We start from the raw sequence: 13,898 nt of genomic DNA, 5'->3' as shown, positions 1-13,898 counted from the left end.
CTGGACTTGCCTTTTGACAAAGGAACCAGCCTATTTAACACTTAACACTTTCCATCGAAATCAATACACTAGGGAATAAGAACCTGTCTTCCCCACACAGGTCCGGGTAAACAATACATCTTTTTTTTTTTTTTTAGTGTTTATTTCTGAGACAGAGACAGAGCATGAGTGGGGGAGGGGCAGAGAGAGAGAGAGGGAGGCACAGAATCCCAAGCAGGCTCCAGGCTCTGAGCCATCAGCACAGAGCCCGACGCGGGGCTCGAACTCACAGACCGCGAGATCATGACCCGAGCCGAAGTCGGACTCTCAGCCGACTGAGCAACCCAGGAGCCCCAACAATACATCTTTTGAATCTTACCTTCACACTGCCTGCATATGTCACAGGCCCTCTGTCCACTGGTGCTGGAGAAACTATTTGAAGGGCAAGCAATGCAGATGTGATCCTTGTTTTTCTCACAGAAAGTACCTAGGAAGGTAGGTAATGGCTGTACGTGTTGGACAACGGACAGGCATCACCCGAAGTATCGTGACGTTGACAGGAAAACGAGAATACGAAACAATGATTCTCGTCTCTGGCTGGTGCAGCCATACACTTTCTTTTGGTGGACTTTCTAGAACTGCAGTATGGCCCTTAGCATAGCCACAGAGCTACAACTAAACGAAGTGTGGATATCGCAACAAAGAAACCAACAGAAAGAGCAGTTTCCTTCCTCTGCTGAACAAAAAACAATGATATCTCTCGATGGACCCTGGAGACCAATACGACCGATTCAGGGGATCAGGATACTAACAACGTTCGTGGGTCTGCTCTTCCCTACTCTGTGAAGCCTCCTGCCATGGCTTATGCCCTGCTGTGCCCCCTGCTGAACACAGATCCTTACAGATAAGGCTGACACTTACCAAGGTCTTGCCATGTGCCACGCACTGTTCACAACCTGTCATATGATCTTCCCAGCAAAGCTGGGAGATAGGATCTTTTATTATCCCCAGAGGACAAAGCTGGGGCACAAGAGAATAAGTGACATGGCTGGTATGTCCACCCAGCTAAAATGTAGCATCCAAGAAATATTTGTAAATCAATTAATACAACATCATTGAAACAGAGCTCATTAGCCCTGACTACTAGACTAACCGAACCACGGTGTTCAACAGAATAGATCAAACACACATGCTAATTTGGTTCTTACCTGCTGGGCATTTGCTACAAGAATCCTGCATTGGTCTCGTCCTCTCAAAATTCATGACCAACAACACGGTAGCCAATATGTTGTAATAGCCACTGCCCATGATGAAATCTTGCATAGATGGGATACAAGCAAGGCAGATTACAGAAGGATTTTAGCCAAAGTAGCTGGTTTCGCAAATACCACTCTGCAAAAGGTAAAACATTTCAAGAATGAGATGGTTTCTCCTTTTTAGAATTACCTACATTTGGACCATTACCATTGCAATTCCATAAGACCGTAACTTGGGGTTTTTCCGAAACAATCACTGATGGAATATTATGGAAAAGGTGGCGAATTCATAGACGTGTCTACGACCAGACAGGCCTGACTACACACACAGCTTTGTGCAGGCTGGCCAAAGTCTAAGAGCACACTTTCCAACATATTTTGCCAAAATGCAGAAATAGCAATAGCAAGAACTTTTGGGGACTTTCATAGACACTTAGCACTGACGTCCAGATTTCAACAATGCCAGCTGCTTGCTGCCTCTGAGACAGAGTTCTTAAAATGACAATCTGTCAGTCGACAATCTGCAGTCATATCTGACAGTTCAGCTCAGTGGGAAGGCATCTCATTATTACTCTCCCCCCCTTGTCAGAACAATACGTGAAAATCTCAACACCGAATCGCTAAAATGTTGAAGCACCTCTCTGCTCAGCTGATTATCATATTTTCTTAATAGACATGTATTTGCCCATTTTGAGGTCTGAAGCTCATATAGTAACAAAGCTCAGAAGAATGAAATCTCCTGAGGCCAGGTTCTTGGTCCTTATGTAATAGGCTATGGATCAACAGTTATTAGAAGTTGGAAGGAAAAAAGTCTAGACCTGAAGAAACAGAATAAAGCCTCTATCCCCACCCCGACTCCATTCCCCCGACTGCCCCAAACGGACAGACCTTGAGATCTCAGGGCTGGTGAAGAACTTTCCACTCCTTGATCTTTCAGAGCTGCGAGGTTCTGACTCTTGACGAGAGCTGCCAGGTCAAACCCAAGAGTTTGGTGACTCAGCCGGGGGCGGGGCCTTGTGGGAAATCCCCGCCACAACTCTGTGAGGTTGCTCACTTGATATTTGCTGACCCCAAAATCCCCTAGAGCCCCCGTCCCCACTTGATAATGGCACTTCAAGCCGTTTCTTGGAAGCAGCTCTCTACTGTTAGGACATCTCTCTGATGACTTTGGGAAAAGGGTTTTGTCATTTTTTAAAAGAATCTTCCATGTCAAAACCTTTAATGGGTCCCGAACATCTTTGAGGTGTTAGGGATGAAGCCCACCTCTTAGATAAATACCAGCACTTTCGCCATACCCTACCTCTTACCTGTATAATCATGATGATTCTATAGCTATAACTCATTGAGTGCGCTGATGTACCAGGCATCGCATAAGCCCTTTAATGAATACGGTCCTCAGAAGACCCCCAGGAGTTGATATCATCATCATTATTAGAACGGCACTATGCAAATGAGAACATTGAGCCTATGAGTCTGGCCAGACCGTCAGCAGGACGGGGAGCCAGGATTAGAACCCAGGTCAACCTGATCCCTTTCTACTGCGCTCCTTGCTGTGTGGGTGAGATGCGGGAAGGAGGAGGGAGAAATAGCATGGAACTTATATGGCGGATGACTTTGGGTAAAGTTGAGAGCTACGAGGGTTTTTCAGAAAACCATTATATCAGTTTTTGTTTTCCAAATGGAAGAAGAGGAAGGGGAGAGCAGGGGAAGGAGAGGTGGAGGAGGTGGTCAGGCAGGAGGAAGAGGAGGAGGGTGTTCCAGAGATACTAAGAAGAACCTGTCCAGTATCGAGAGGCTAGGGGCCCTCAGGAAGACAACCAAGGGAACTGTAGAGCAAGAGTGGTTTCAACGAAAACAGATGGTTTTCTGTTAGGATCCAAACAGAAAAGAACTATTTCCCCCCAGGAGACATGGGGGCTTGGTGTCTCCCCCCAGGAGAGATGGGGTATGAAGAGGGAGAGGAGGGAGCTAATGCTTAGTAAACACTTGCTATGTGCTAAGCACTTTGCACGTTTCCACGACTCCCATCATGCCACCGTGCTCCTTAGAAACTTTCAGTGGCTCCCTGTTGTCCACAAAACAAAACAAAGTGGAAAGAAAACCTGGATCCCATGGTCCAGATGGCCCAATATTCAAGGACCTCTGAGACCTGATCTGAAGTCCCCGTTTAAAAAAATTAACGGGGCGCCTGGGGGGGCTCAGCTGGTTAAGCGTCCGCCTTCTGCTCAGATCATGATCTCACAGTTCGTGAGTTCGAGCCCCGCATCAGGCTCTGCGCTGACAGCTCGGAGCCTGGAGCGTGCTTCGGATTCTGTGTCTCCCTCTCTCTCTCTGCCCCTCCGCCGCTCACACTCTGTTTCTGTCTCTTTCTCTCAAAAATAAATAAACATTAAAAAGTAAATTAATTAAGATATACCTCAAATAACATAAATTTCACTATTTTGCTTTATTATTAGTTTTTATTTATTTTGAGAGAGAGAGACAGTTCAAGCGGGGGAGGGCAGAGAGAGGGGGAGAGAGAATCCCAAGCAGGCTCCACGCTGTCAGCGCAGAGCCCGTCACGGTGCTTGTCTCATGAGCGTGAGATCATGACCTGAGCCAAAACCAAGAGTTGGCCACTCAACCGACCGAGCCATGCAGGTGCCCCAAATTTCACTAAAGTGTATATTTCAGTGCATTTTGGTACATTCACTAGATTTTGCAACTATCATCAGCATATAAATCCAGAACATTTTCATCCCTCCAAAAAGATACACATGAGCCGTCAGTCACTCCCCAGCGTACCCTGGTAACCGCCAATCTGTTTTCTGTCTCTGTGAATCTGCCCGTTCTAGATGCTCCCTGTTCACAGAATCATACAGTGTCTCGTCTTTTGCATCAGGCTTCTCTCGCTTAGCATGTTTACTCACGTCCTTGCGTGAATCAGAACTTCATTCTTTTTCACTGCTGCATAATATTCCGCCGCACCGAGGTCCGCATGTCGTCTAGCCATTCATCAGTCGATGGACATTTGAATTGTTCCACTTTTGACTACGATGAATAATGTTGCCATGAATATTTGCCTACACGTTTTTGTCCGGGTAGGTTTTCAGTTCCCGGGTGCATACCTAGGCGTGAAATTGCTGCATTGTATGGTAATTCTGTTTCACTTTTTGAGGAATTGCCAGACTCTTTTCTCCGGCAGCTGCATCATTATATATCCCCCACCAGCAGTGCGTAGGATTCCAATTTCTCCACAGCCTTGCTAGCACTTGTTATTTTTCCGTGAATTTTTAAAAATTTTTTATTTTAGAGAGAGAGAGAGTGAGAACATGCTCGAGGGGTGGGGGAAGCGGGGAGGGCAGAGGGAGAGAGAGAGAGAATCTTAAATTCAGTGCGGAGCCTGACGCAGGGCTCAATCCCACCACCCTGGAATCATGACCTGAGCTGAAATCGAGTCGGATGCTCAACCGACTGAGCCACCCATGTGCCCTCTGTTTGGTTTTTTAAGCGTAAAAAAAATTTTTTAGGGGCGCCTGGGCGGCTCAGTCGGTTGAGCATCCGACTTCGGCTCAGGTCACGATCTCGCGGTCCGTGAGTTCTAGCCTCGCGTCGGGCTCTGTGCTGACAGCTCGGGGCCTGGAGCCTGCTTCGGATTCTGTGTCTCCCTCTCTCTCTGCCCCTCCCCCACTCATGCTCTCTCTGTCAATAATTAATAAACATTAAAAAAATTAAAAAAAAATTTTTAATGTTTATTTATTCTTTGAGAGAGACAGAGACAGAGTGCAAGCAGGGGAGGGGCAGGGAGAGAGGGAGACTCCAGGCCCCAAGCTGTCAGCACAGAACCCGACGTGGGGCTCACACTCACAAACTATGAGATCATGACCTGAGCCAAAGTCAGACACTTAACCGACTAAGCCACCCAGGCGCCCCTATTTTTAGTTAAAATTTTTTTGTTATAGTCATCCTGGTAGGTGGCATTTCATTGTGGTTTTCATTTGCTACCCTTAGTCCAATTTTATTATGTACCCCCCCCCCCCCCACACACACACACACTGTCCTCCACATAATGGGACCAGTAGAGTATGGCAGCTGCTTAAGAGCCCAAGCTTTGCCATCAGACTGGCTTGGATTGAATCGAGGCTCTGCAATTGATGGTCATACGACCTTGGCTAAATTTCTTAACCTCTGTGAGTCAATTTTTCCAATCACGTCTTACAGATACAATAACGCTGTACTTCATCCTTATCTAGTGAGGACTAAATGAGACATTGAACATGAAGTACCTAGCTCAGTGCCTGGCACATAGTTCTCAAGAAGAAAGGAGCTGTTATTATGTGACTTACGACTTTAAAATTTCCCTCCCCCAGTTTCCCATGCTGATCATCTGTAAAGCAACCAGGGCAAGTAGCAAGAGAAGGAAAATGCACGGGCTGTCTACAGAATTTATTCCCAGAGTCTGAGAGTCCTCCAAAAGCCACTTTACCTGTGGTCATTGTGGGATCCCCTGCAGCGACTTCATCAGAGTTCGCCCCGTGGGAGTTTCAGACCGCATAAAAATGACACTGCTGATCACCTAACACTTTCAAAGTCACGATCTAACCAGGTGACCTCCTCATTTACATGTGGTGCTCTGTCTGGGTTTAACGCTGCAGCATGACATTTAACTGGACTATATTTTCATTTAACTAAGTGCTGCTCACAGAGCTACGTTCTGGATAGTCTGTGGGCACATTGCCTCCTCTGAAAGTGACGTCTGTCATTTCCCAGCACAGCAGTTAGCTCCCTGTTTCAAGCGGCGCTAGTGACACAAAAGTCTTTACCTAGAGAGAAGATTCTCAAGGCTAGCTTGACCAGCTCATGTTACACAAAATCCACCATTTTCAGAATTAATCCACTGAAGGCTCCGCACAGATTGATTCCGATGTTTAAGGAATTGTCCGCCGTTCGTGTCACCACATTCTTCTTTGATAAAAAACGTCATAGGCAGATTCTGTAGTTCACCTGATGCACACACTCTCTGAGCTCATCGAGATAACCGCTTCCCCGCCGCTCTCGGTCTAGGGCCTGGAATCACATGGTGACAGCATCCCTGTGCTGGGTGACTAGCCTCAGAGCGCAGACACAGCGAGCCCCAGCGTGCTGCGACCGGCAAAGCCAAATCCGTCTCGAATACCTGGCACGTAACCGATTCCCACATAATCTATTATTTTGCAAGAATATTGTGGCCAGTGTAGTTTCCAGAAGTCCCAAGTGTCCATCTTCTTGGTCCTATTTATGTTCCTGTAGTTCTGAAAGTCCTTGTGAATCAGCACAGGATTTGTAACAGTCGCACACGAAGTCTGAGGAAGCCATTGCGACATTAATTCATATTATTTTTTTTATGTTTGATTTATTTTTGAGAGAGAGAGAGACAGCGCGAGCAGGGGAGGGACAGAGAAAGAGGGAGACACAGCATCTGAAGAAGGCTCCAGGCTCCGAGCTGTCGGCACAGAGCCCGACACGGGGCTCAAACCTACGAACCGTGAGATTGTGACCTGAGCCGAAGTCAGAGCCCCCATGTGAGGCACAGAGCTTACTTAAATAAATAAATAAACATTTTTAAGAAAAGAATTTTAATATTGGTTCCTTACTAAAATCAACAAGAAGGACATTGAACCTCAGAATTGCAGAGGTTTAAATTTCTGTGAAAAATATTTAATGGAATTTAATTACATTTCAAAAATTAAAAGTCTCAGATATATTTAAATAATTTTAGATATTTGACATGTATCAATTATAATTTTTATTTTAATAACTTTAAAGCTTTTAGTAGAATAACTTTTCGAAGACAAAAAATAATGTGAATTGAAAAATTCTGCATATTCACATTTACAATTTACATTACATGCATATAAAGTCTGTATTCTTCGAGTACAATTATATTTTATTCTTTTACTCCTCCAAGTCAGTACTGTCAGCAAAGCACGGATTATGTGACGTTCTCAACAAGTGAAATGAAGGCAAGAGAAAGAAATTGTATGGAGCAAACAGATAGTAATTTACGAGTTATGTGTCTTCACCACCCATTTAAACATTTCCAGACCATCAGAGTACATTCAGACATCTGCAATAATTAAATTCAGTCATCATTGATATTTTCCCAACTTGGTCACATAAAAACAATAATATTTGTATTCTGTTCTTTTTGAAGACTTCTCTGTTGGAGTAGAAAAACAGAACACATTTAACACGTCTTCCGCTTGATTTGTCACTCTTACATATGACACGGTGTGCGAGTGCCATTTCTACACCTGCTCTAGGCCCCGCAAACGTCAGTGACAATATTGAGAGGCACGAAGCAGGCATTCAAGAAACCTTTGCCGAATGAATGAATGAATGAATGGGTAAATGAACAAACGAGTTTGTTAACTCCAGTCTCATAGTCTGCCTACCTCTTCATGACCTAACGTTTTCCTCCCTCTCCCTTGTGAGATCATGCTGGTGGGTGTACCCCAGCCTAAGTTTTACAGTTTCCCTTCCGTGGGGCTCACATAAGATGCTTTCGTGCTGGTCGCTAACATTTGCTGCGGGCTCACTCCTGCAAGGCTCTATTGTATGCGTTTACATAGATCATGCCGATCATACCTTCCAACAGCCTCTGTCCCTACTTTACAGATGACAGAACCGGAGCATGGAGAACCCGGGTAGGCTGCCCAATGGCACCTGGCTGGGAAGGAACAGAGAAAGGGTTCAGACCTGGCTGGCTGGCTGGCTCTGGAGCCCTTGCTCTTAACAAGGACTCTTAACCGTTCTGTGCTCAGTACCCTTCAATCCTGTGGACTCTATGCTTGTGGACCCCTCATGGAATTCTCTCCTTAAGTTTGTAAAATATAATACAAAGGACTACAGAGGAAACCAGTTGTTTTGAAATATACCCACCAAATATTTATTTATTTATTTATTAAAAAAAAAAATTTTTTTTTTTTAACGTTTATTTATTTTCGAGAGAGAGAGAGAGACAGAGCGTGAACAGGGGAGGGGCAGAGAGAGAGGGAGACACAGAATCCGAAACAGACTCCAGGCTCTGAGCTGTCGGCACAGAGCCTGACGTGGGGCTCGAACCCACAGATGTGAGATCATGACCTGAGCCGAAGTCGGACGCTTAACCGACTGAGCCACCCAGGCGCCCCTCACCAAATATTTAAAAAGCCAACTTGTCTGGATGGCTCAGTCGATGGAGCCTCCGACTTCGGCTCAGGTCATGATCTCGCGTGCGTGGGTTCGGGCCCCGCATGGGGCTCTGTGCTGACAGCTCAAGAGCCTGGAGCCGGCTTCGGATTCTCCCTCTCTCTCTGCCCCTCTCCTGCTTGCTCTCTGTCTCTGTCTCTCAAAAAATAAAATAAAACGTTAAAAAAAAAATTTAAAGTCAACTTGCAACGTATAGTAATAGATGGATTCCTTCATTAAGACATACCTGTCCTAATTACAGATTAATCATGAGTGTAAATGGTATTTTTGGGTATCTGCAATAACCATAACGTGATATGAAAATAACTGATTTCTACTGGTGCAATATCATAGGTTCCGCTCCCTTGGCTATGCTCTGAGGATTTTTAAATTCAAAAAAAATTTTTTTTATGTTTATTCATTTTTGAAAGACAGAGAGAGACAGAGCACAAGCAGGGGTGGGGCAGAGAGAGGGGGGGGGGGACGCAGAATCCGAAGCCGGCTCCAGGCTCCGAGCTATCAGCACAGAGCCCGACCCGGGGCTCAAACTCACGAACTGTGAGATCACGACCTGAGCCGAAGTCGGATGCTCAACCGACTGAGCCACCCAGGAGCCCCCTTTTTTTTTTTAAAAGAAATTTTTTTTCTTTATGAGGATTTTTAAATTCAAGATTGAGGGAAATACTAGATTTCTGCTAGAGGTTAGTGAAAATACAAGATGTGATTTTCCCTGTCCGGCTTCATAGACCCCTGAATGTTATCTGTGCCCCCCGGCATCTGAGGACCCCAGAATCACAACCTCTATGCACAAGGCCTCCTTGCTGCCTTTCATGTCTTGTGTTGAGACAGACACTCAATGCTTGGTTTTAGCTCTGGGAATTTGCTCTTCCTCTTTCTTCTTTCGAATCTTTATACAGATCCTATGGCTGCACCTTAAGGCAAAAGGTCCATCTGTACAATTTCTATCCCTCACCATCCCCATCAAGATGGCACATTTTTATGGTCTATCACTTCCCGTGTTCCTCTCCTGTGGGCCCTTCGCCAATGAATTTAGACAGGTTGCAACACTGACAAATCAATGTCTTCTAATACTTAATAACAGTCAGTACAACAGGCAGGTTGCTGCCTGCGTCGCTGATGTTCTACTCAGCACACTAAATACGTAGCCTCTTAACGAGTCTACAAGGCAAGAGCTGCTGTTACTCTTCTAATGTGAAAGAAACAGAAGTTGAGAGAACTCAAGTGACTGAGCCAAGCGTTAATGGCGGCACCAGAGTGTCCACTACGGACCAACGTTCTAGCTTCACCTCTGTTACCTCCTTTGATCCTAACTCTATGAAGTGAGGGCCCTAACTCATATGGGGGTCCTGAGGCATGAGGGTCGGGGAACTCGTTCAGGATCATCCAGCTAGCATGGAGGGAGCAGGTCGGGGAACTCGTTCAGGATCACCAGCTAGCATGGAGGGAGCTGGGCTCAAACGCAGACAGGCTGGAATTCGAGCACATGCATTTTCTCAGCATACCAGACAGCCACCTTTAGAGCAAGGAGACGCCAAGGCCTGAGCCCAGGTGTTCTCATTCCCAGGCTCCCTTAACATTTGGCCAAGGGCTCTGACTAACCCGGGAGCTACTCGTTCCTGTGAATGAACACAAAGATATCTGACTCAGCAACGGAGCCTGAGACTGCCGACGTAGTGGTTTGCGAGCTGAGTCGGAAACCACATCTGATCTGATCTCATCGATGTGAAGGATTGCCAATAAACTGACAGTCAATTTCAACCTCGAGAAATGTGATGAAGGCTGGAACCGATAGCAGCCACGTTTTGGAGGAAGCTAGGTTAACTTTTCAAAATTTAAGAGCATGGAACCAAAGCTTCTTAAGTAAGCAAGTGGTCTGCATTTGAAAATTCTACTGGAGAGAGATAGCTGCCACAGGTCACTTAGAGGGAAATGTTTTGTGGCCTGCAGCTGATAACTATGATGAAAGAAAAGTCACCCCAACAAGCAAGGTTATCCTGAAGCTTATGACTTTCTGCTGAAAGCCAGCTTCTGCCTGTGGAGTACTGGCCTCCTCTCCCTAGCGTTCCCCTTAGCCCTGGGGAAGGAGAGTGCGTCTATAATTAACAAATACACAGACACATCCAACTATTTCCTAAGCTCGACTTCTGTCAACTGATACACAAGTATTTTTCCTCCAAATCAAAAGCAAGACGGCATCAGAGGATGGATTTGGTTTCCTTTTGAACTTTTTATTTTTTTTTTTTAAATTTTTTTTCTTAATGTTTTTATTTATTTTTGAGACAGAGGGAGACAGAGCATGAGCGGGGAAGGGGCAGAAAGAGAGGGAGACACAGAATCGGAAGCAGGCTCCAGGCTCTGAGCCATCAGCACAGAGCCCGACGCGGGGCTCGAACTCACGGACTGTGAGATCATGACCTGAGCTGAAGTCGGACGCTCAACCGACTGAGCCACTCAGGCACCCCTCCTTTTGAACTTTTTAATGGTGATCAGAATTGTCTCCCAAATGATTCCACTCACATGTCAACCCATATCTTCCTTCACAAAACCTGCCTCCTTTTCTTCCGGAATTTCCATTATCATGGAGGGCCACTTCATAAACCATTGGTTTTCACTAAGATTTTCGGGGGCGCCTGGGTGGCTCAGTCGTTAAGCATCTGACTTGGGCTCAGGTCATGATCTTACATTTGTGAGTTCAACTCCCACTTTGGGTGAACGTGAGCCCTGCTTCTCTCTCTCCCTGCCCCTCTTGGGGTTCTCCCTCTCTCTGTCTCTCTCTCTCTGCTCCTCACTCACTTGCTCCCTCTCTTGAAAACAAAAAAGAAAAAAAAAAGATTTTTTTGTCCATTCGATAACGCTGCACTAAATGAGAGCTCCAACATACCTGTGCGTAAGTTGTGGGTACTTAGGTACACCTACTAGGTCTATACCACTCAAACAATTTCCAAGTTTCATTGTTACTGTCATTAAATTATTCTCTATCCCTTAGCAATTCAATAAATTCAACTCACAAGCATCTACTGAATGTCTGATGCAAGTGTGCCCAGGACCTGATCTGTCACTTCTCCTGCTTTGTGTCCTGCCCCTCCCTCAAGCCCGCCTTCCCTGCCCCTCTCGGACGGATGGACCGCACTCCCACTCCTGGGCCTTCGCTGCTCTCTCGTCTCAGATCCTGCCCTCTCACTTTCTAGGTGACTTGTCCCCTCATCTTACCCAGGTCACCTCCTCTCTAAAAGAGCGCCACCCTGTGATTCTCCATCTCCTCTCCCTTGTACTTGCCTTCCTAGCACATATCGCCACCTGGCACCCACAGTCATCCATGCAATTGCTGACTATCTGTCTTCTCGCACTCTCATGGACATCAGCTCTATCATAGGGGAGGTGTTTTTTTCACGGCTGCGTCCCAGACACCCAGAGCAGTGCTGGGCACAGGACAGGCACTCAATAGATGCTTCATGAGTGAATTTTGCTGCCTTGCGAGGCATATCTAGATAGGACACCATCCCAACAGCCTTCACAGCCTACAGAGGAAGGAAGGCGTTTATACCCATAAGGAAGATAAGGCCGTACAGCCTTACAGATTCTGTAATAGGAGGACAAAGTGCTGTGGGAATATACCTTCTCCTGGAGCGCTTGACAAGGGAACGGGGTTTTGCAGGATGGAGAGGGGCTTGAAAGGCTGGCGTGGGAAGCAGATGGCATTCCAGTTAGAGGGTTATGCCAAAGCATGGAGGAGGTAAAGTACAGCGCATGTTCAAGGAACAGAAAAAATGAATGAGGGAGAGTAAGGTAAGAACGTGAAAGATTTGGAAGATGTCTGAACCCCGGTGTGGAGGGATTTGAACGCATGAGCATACCTTCTATTGATTGTCATCACCTACATGGGCGCGCACGGCCGAAGCCAGCGGATCCACAGCGCTACGCGGGCGTGCCAAAGCTTGCCGAAATGTTTTCACGGTGGGGGCCCCCACGTGCACTAAGTGGGCTAGAGAAAAGAAAGGGATACAGGATACAGTCAGAGGGCAGGAGCAAGGAGTCAGAAGGTTCTGCTAGATTCACACGTGTACTGCTGGGAGGAGTAGCTGATCACTTTGACCAGTGAGAGAAACATCGGCGTGGCTCCCGGATCACCGTGATCCCAAGATCACTGGAATCTGCAAACACTGCAGCAGAACAGGACTAAAGCACCGCCGCAGGGACCAGCCACGTTTCAATTCCTCTGAGCTCTTTTTTTACGTGAGATCTCACTAGGTCCTCACCAAACTAAGGGCGGGCGTTCCTATTCACGTCTTACAAACGGGGGGTGTTTGAACGCTTTTGATAACCCAGTACTGAAGCCCCAATCAGACCCTGCTGTCTCTTCCAGCAGTAAGATGCCAGTTAAGAGCAGAGCAGTGTTTCCCACCAAGACCCGGAGAGACGTGAGAGCAAACGAGGCGAGCGCGGCACAGCCTCGATTCCGACGCCGGGCTCCGCAGATGCTCCCCCAAAGCCGCCGTGGAGCCCTCTGTGACCCCGCGCGCCCGCTGGCGTCCGCCACCGGAACCAATCTGAGCTGAGGAGGCGGGAAGGGTGAACTTCCTGCCTCGCCTACGCGGACCGCAACCTTCCCCGGAAGTTCGCGGTGTCGCAAGGGTGCGACGGTGACCCCACCGTGTCCGGAGGGTCGCTCAGATACTTCCGCCCGCCCACAGGGAACGGGACGCGCGACCCGGACCTCGGACACGGCCGACCGCCCCGCCCCCTCGCGCAGCGCCCCGCCCACTGCGGCGCGGCCCGACCAATCCCGGGCGCCGGCCGCGGGCCTGACGTCACAGCGGCTGGGCCGCTGACCTCCGGCTCCTGGCGGGCAGTGGGATGGGTGCCGGGTGGCCCACGCTCGGGGGGCTTTCACACCGGGGGGGAGCAGAGGCGAAGCCACCCCCCGGGCCCCTCACAGGCCTCGGTGTCAGAATTTCCCCCTTGCGCCAGCGCTGCCTCAAATGTCAGGACTCGCCCACTCTTCTCCTGTTTCGCCGACCTAACCTTTCGGGGGCTCGGAGGGGAAATTCGCCGTTTCTGCCGGACGTCTCCGGAGCTTGCCCCGAACCATCCTTCAGTGGATGTTGAAAAATACATTTGTTGAATTCCGCAAATGGCTTCCTTCCACCCAATAACTCCAGTTTAGCGCCCTCGCCCTTTTTAGTGAACCCAGGAAACGGATGGAAAGAAAGTTACCTTATCCACTGTACATAAAAGTTCCTGTTCGCTGTGCGGTGAAATGAATTAGACGTGGAGACTAAGATTAAAATAGGGATAAGAAATTGGTTGGAGCCACGTTGTTAACTGTAGTGTTGTATTACAAAGTGTTAGCCTACGGCGATAGTCAAAGCCAGGAACATCTAGGTGAAGTTAAGATAATGCTTAGCAAGTATTGAGCACCGGCTGTGTGCCAGGGACTGTGATAGATGCTATGGA

The 13,898-nt window shown here is 47.5% G+C and overlaps 1 protein-coding gene across 3 annotated transcripts in view; it reads right to left on the bottom strand.

Annotated features, from left to right (window-relative positions):
* Positions 1-13,085, bottom strand: part of TNFRSF9 (TNF receptor superfamily member 9) — a 39,764-nt gene extending 26,679 nt beyond the window's left edge. The window contains exons 1-8 of one of the 3 annotated variants that reach the window (XM_060625311.3): positions 12,847-13,085; positions 12,299-12,426; positions 8,391-8,582; positions 7,842-7,919; positions 2,543-2,677; positions 2,124-2,201; positions 1,188-1,371; positions 359-466 (exon numbers count right to left, since the gene is read on the bottom strand). In XM_060625311.3, the coding sequence (XP_060481294.2) occupies positions 359-466; positions 1,188-1,302 (223 nt within the window). In that variant the 5' untranslated portion in view covers positions 1,303-1,371; positions 2,124-2,201; positions 2,543-2,677; ... (2 more) ...; positions 12,299-12,426; positions 12,847-13,085. The remainder of the gene's footprint in view (positions 1-358; positions 467-1,187; positions 1,372-2,123; positions 2,202-2,542; positions 2,678-7,841; positions 7,920-8,390; positions 8,583-12,298; positions 12,427-12,846) is intronic. The other 2 variants (XR_013557727.2, XR_013557728.2) reach the window with 2 other exon arrangements.
* Positions 13,086-13,898: the final 813 nt, after the last annotated feature.

The sequence above is a fragment of the Panthera onca genome, chromosome C1 (genome assembly GCF_046562875.1).
Source record: "Panthera onca isolate mPanOnc1 chromosome C1, mPanOnc1 haplotype 2, whole genome shotgun sequence".
Lineage (NCBI taxonomy): Eukaryota > Metazoa > Chordata > Mammalia > Carnivora > Felidae > Panthera > Panthera onca.
Note: the sequence above shows the minus strand (reverse complement) of the source record. Positions and strands in the feature narration are given on the sequence as shown.